At 38.6% G+C, this 5,107-nt stretch overlaps 1 protein-coding gene across 1 annotated transcript in view; it reads right to left on the bottom strand.

Moving 5' to 3' along the window:
- Window positions 1–215: 215 nt before the first annotated feature.
- cdi (serine/threonine kinase) overlaps window positions 216–5,107 on the bottom strand; it is a 44,610-nt gene continuing 39,718 nt past the window's right edge. Inside the window, exons 4-6 of the mRNA XM_018503318.1 lie at window positions 2,851–3,397; window positions 2,082–2,621; window positions 216–1,657 (exon numbers count right to left, since the gene is read on the bottom strand). Of these exons, the coding sequence (XP_018358820.1) occupies window positions 1,145–1,657; window positions 2,082–2,621; window positions 2,851–3,397 (1,600 nt within the window). The 3' untranslated portion in view covers window positions 216–1,144. The remainder of the gene's footprint in view (window positions 1,658–2,081; window positions 2,622–2,850; window positions 3,398–5,107) is intronic.

A 5,107-nucleotide genomic window follows, 5' to 3' on the forward strand; every position in this document is an offset into this window, starting at 1 on the left:
CTCGTCTGATAAATAACTACATATTGCAACAAGATCTGTATTCATATCAAACTTTATGACGATTAGTTAATATAAATTAATTAAGATTTATAGCTATTATTTCATTTGATTAAAAAGAAATTTCAAAATTTTAATATAAATAGTTGTATATAAACAAAATTTAATTTATTTTAATATAAACAGGAAAAATAAATACGACTGCAGTAACAGGCCAGCGAATCCTTAGGTACAAAAATAAAAATTAAAAATTGATAGGATTGTTAATAACACATTAGAAGGAAAAAAATACAACACAATTCGATAAAGTTATCAATCGAAAAATTAAGAATGGCGAGATAAGAACTTTTAGCCTGGCAATCCGCCTATTCGACTTAAATAAAAAAAGTCATGCGCCCTTATTTGTCGTCGATCTGTATAGCTACCCTTACAATGATCGGTAATACCCATGGTTCGTGCATAAGGACGGAGATGGCTACTAGGAACTGCGAGGCACTGCAAAATATGTCAATCGCGGGGCAATAATTGATTAGCGCTACCTTCGGCGCTAATCTAGAAACGCAGTTTTTTGACAAAATTCGCTATTGCTTCGTTCTCCCCTCCTTACTTCTTTATCTTTTTCGAATGGCGCATCGTTGTAGCCAAGTTACATGAAACGCGACTCGTGTTGCGTATAAAAGATCCTGTGTTGATGGCTCCGTCAAATTTCAGTCGTTATAGTTCAATAATGTATGTATGTATGTAGATTATCAAAAAACATCACAGTCAGGTTACTAGGTTTTTAGAGAAGTGTCTGTAAGCATGCGTCGCATGCGTGTTATCAGCTATCCTGTCTACAAATTACGAATGACGCGCCGATACTGTATAATCGCCCTTTTTATCCGCCCCAAATCTTTTATGCGCAAGAAGACCGATTCCTACTATCATTAAGACAACATACATTCTTCACTCTTCAACTATATGTAAGAAACACGCTAATTATCGTGTAATGTCCCAGAATTTTCGCCGTCACCGGCATATGATAACGAGCCTCTGTCGAACTCTCTTCGGGACCTGTATCGCGTTTCATTATATACGGTTCTTTTCACGCGGGCGCTGCTTATCAAAAGGAAATAATAAGAAATTGCCAAGAGCCTCAGGCGTAATATCACTTTTTGTCAAATAACGCAAGTTTACTGCGCACGGCACCTTCGCACACGACTAGCCGTTGCGCGGCTGAGATGCTGCTGATGGGAACGGGCCCTTCTAGACTGGCCCGTAGCAGAGTCAGGCGACTAGGACCAGCAGTGTCGCCGTGATCACCGAGTCTACCCGCTTGCTTCCTCTCAAAGTATTCGACAATTTTCGAGATGGTCTTGCTTGACGAGCCAATGCCATTCAGTCGATCCTCCCAGCAAGAATCGCCACCGCCTAAGCTGGCAATGTCCTCGGAGGAGTCTGTGTAGATTGAACTGGTTCGATGGTCATCCAGCAGGAACAGACTGCTTGCTGCCGAGCTGCTGAGAGTCGACGTGTGCCGTCGATTTGGAGGCTCTGGACTCAGGTCTTCGCCGACGCAACTCCAGAAGCCTGATTCGCAGCTGCCACGTCTTCGCGGCTCCCAACCATCTCGGAAGAGCGGATGGGCGAACAAACTTGCGACACCCACCTTGGTAGCGACCTAAAAACACACGTGTGGTACATGTGTTAGTAAACATGATTAAAACATATATCTTCAAACGCAATAATCGGAACTCTAAACATGTATGATATGAATCATACAAATATCTTTAAAACAATATACATATTCATTTATGCTCTTAATAGCTTATGTTTTAAAGAGATAGTGTAAAGTTTTTTCGTCCCTTTCTCACGATAATATTTATGTTTCTGAATAGCATACATACTGAACATTTGATATAATCATGTTTTTGTATTCTTAAGAAGCAACCATGATTGTATAAGACATTATCATTGTATGCATGTCACTGTAAAGAGAGAAATATTGTTAGCTGCCGTAAATTTTATATTATATTTTAAGGTTAAAACTAATGGAATAGCCCCTATCCCATACTTAATCATTTATGCTGAATCTGTGCACCTACCTTTCTCTCCCATTTCTTTCTGGCAGTAGGACTGCTCGGTTCGGAATTTGGCTTCTTTCTGTCCAGAATCTTGGCAATACTATCGTTTTGCGCCGGCTTGAACTTGCTGCACGTGCTGTCGGTGATACTGGGTCGCACGTCCTCCGAAGAGGGCAGCTCTAAACAGCTGGAGAACAGATCGCCAAGGATCTTCTTAACGCCGCCCAATGCGTGAAATGGATTCGCCGTCATCGGCCTGTAATGCGGATCTCGACGGCTGGCGAGTTCAGCCACTCGCCTGGCAGAATGACATCTTGCCTTATCCGATGGCGTCGCGTTATCGCAACCTCTCGCGTCCGCCGATTGGCTTCTGAGTTTTGCGGTACGCCGCTTCGTCGTGCGTCCTTCCCGTGCAATCTCGTCCATGCTGGACATCAGCGTTGGATCAACGGTTGACTGCCGTTTACCGATGTTATTCTTCAGTTCCTCTTCACAGGCTGCTATCATAGTTTCCAAGCTAGTCGTAATTTCCGGAAAGGTTGGCCTGGACTTAGGTTCGTACTGCAAATAAACGATAGCACCATTTACAATTCGGATTCATAAATTAAACAAATTTAATCAATAAAAGAAATTGAATATTTAATAAATATGCGCATCAAATATTTCTCATCGTGAGTGCATGCGTGCGTACATCGTACTCCAATCTGGTAACAGCTATACCAATCTCCATGGCCATTCGCACCGAATCCGCGCGTTGCATGCCTTTACAGTTAGATATCATCATACTCACCGTGCAGCAATTGAAGGCGAGTTGGAGGAAAGCAGGCGGCGGATCGGCAGCCGCGCAGATCTCCGCCACGGCTAGGTAATCGAGGCCAAAGTTATCTGAGCGTGGCAGAACGTCCGGATCCGCGGGCACCCGGCCGATCAGCTCGCATACGACGATGCCGAAGGAGAATACGTCGGATCTGTGGTCGTACCATTGACCTTTGAGGCACTCGGGCGACATCCAGTAAGGACTACCGACTGTGCTGAGTCGATAGCCTGTGCTGGGATCGGGTATCTTTGCAGCCAGTCCGAAATCGCCCACCACTGCGGTCATTTCGTTATTGCACTCGTCCTTCTTGATCAGCACGTTCTTCGACGTGAGATCGCGGTGGAAGATCCCGCGGCTATGTAGATAGGCCATACCGCGAGCCACGTCTTTCGCTAGATTCATCCGGACGAGGTGCGGTAACGGCGTGTGCCGCGACATGATCAGCTGCTCCAGGCTGCCGCCGTTAATGTATTCTGTCAACGCATGCAGCTGACCCTCGTGCACGCATACTCCCATAAACCTGAAAAGAAGAAGACGAGATTGATCATCGGTAGTACGTTTGAGAAAATTTTCAATTTATTCTAACGATAACGGGAATTATAGACAGAATTTCTTACTGAAATTTTTGTTACAAAAAAAATACTTCAGTATATTATTATTTAGAAACGAGTTATTACTTCATTTTCAATGTTATCTAAAAAATATATTCAAAAGAAAATTGATATATAAGTTTAAAAGCTTTTTATTTCCGTAATCTAACATATAAAGTAATTAAGATAACTGATAAGAATAAAGTCGATACTATCGCAATGATTAAATTATAATACAACGTATAACAGCTTAGACTTTTTAAACATTTTTTAAATGTAGGACTGTGACCTTTGTTTTTACTTATACTGTAAGTACTTTATTGTAAATAGTTGCAGTGCTCGCAAAGTGAGGTAATAACTCGCTTTTAAATAATAATGCACTGAAGTTTTGCTTTTGTAAGCAAAAATCTCAGTCAGAAATTCTAATTATAATTCCGCTTTTGAGAGATTTAAGCATTTAAATAAACTACTATAGATTACAGAAGGTTCCCGGATGAAAAGTTGCAGCTCTTTGCTTTGCAAAATTTAATAGATACTATTTATTTCAAAGCATATAATAGAACAACGTAAAGGGATAAAAAATATGTATTCATTTAAAGAATACATATACATGTATTAGTTTAACACCTAATTTTGACCGAAAAAAAATGACGCTTCTCATATTTAGATGATGATTCTCACATAAACGGACGTCTTGTTTCCAATCTTATTATAGATAAAAAAAATTTTATATTTTCGTTAAGTAAAGCTCAGACCGTTAAAGGTTTAAATGTAATGCTCCAGCAATATTTTCAAAATGGTTACAAGGTAAAAGATATTTGTCGTAACGTTGCAAGTGCAAGTGAACTCAAAACTTGTCACTTTTATTAATTCAACGATTTTCAGACAAGATTAGATAATATAAAAACGAACAAAGGAAGAATAGAGCAAAGTTGGCGAACAATCATGATAACATTAGGTGTCACATTTTATGTGTATCATACTTTCTTCTTATAAGATATAATAATAAAAAAGATAAAATGTGCGAAGATGAATATATAAATAGATTAAAAAATACATGTATACATAATTTATGATTCTATAAAAATAACCAAAGATTATTGAAAATTCAATATTGCACAATAAATATGTCTGAGAAATGATAAAAGATAAAAAACGAATATAAATTGTGCTAAAATGCAAAAAATATTTATGATTAATATTGTCGAACATTGTTTGCGAATCACACACACATCATCACTTATTAAATAACAAAATCAAATGCAGGTGTATTTTCAAGATGATTAAAGGGTCTAGACAGCTTTAATATGTGTCTGCATATTGTAATTTAATCGCGATATCACCGACGTTATCTTTATAACCACTATGTATGCTAGATTAAGTCTCGGAGAGAATTACACATCGCCTTGCTTCAAGGAAATATTACGATCTTGTTTATCAAAGGATGCCTTCGAGATAATATTGCTAAATATTCAATAATGTATATTATTCAGTGACAAATATTGCCAAGTGTCACACCATTAGTCCTTCAGTCTTTATTTTATAACACATAACGAGCATTCGTTAAAACGTTTCCATTAATTTTATCGTTATTTGCACCAATTAACAACAATAATTAATTTATATATATATATATATAT

Source organism: Trachymyrmex cornetzi, unplaced genomic scaffold, assembly GCF_001594075.2.
Source record: "Trachymyrmex cornetzi isolate Tcor2-1 unplaced genomic scaffold, Tcor1.1 scaffold156, whole genome shotgun sequence".
NCBI classification, from domain to species: domain Eukaryota; kingdom Metazoa; phylum Arthropoda; class Insecta; order Hymenoptera; family Formicidae; genus Trachymyrmex; species Trachymyrmex cornetzi.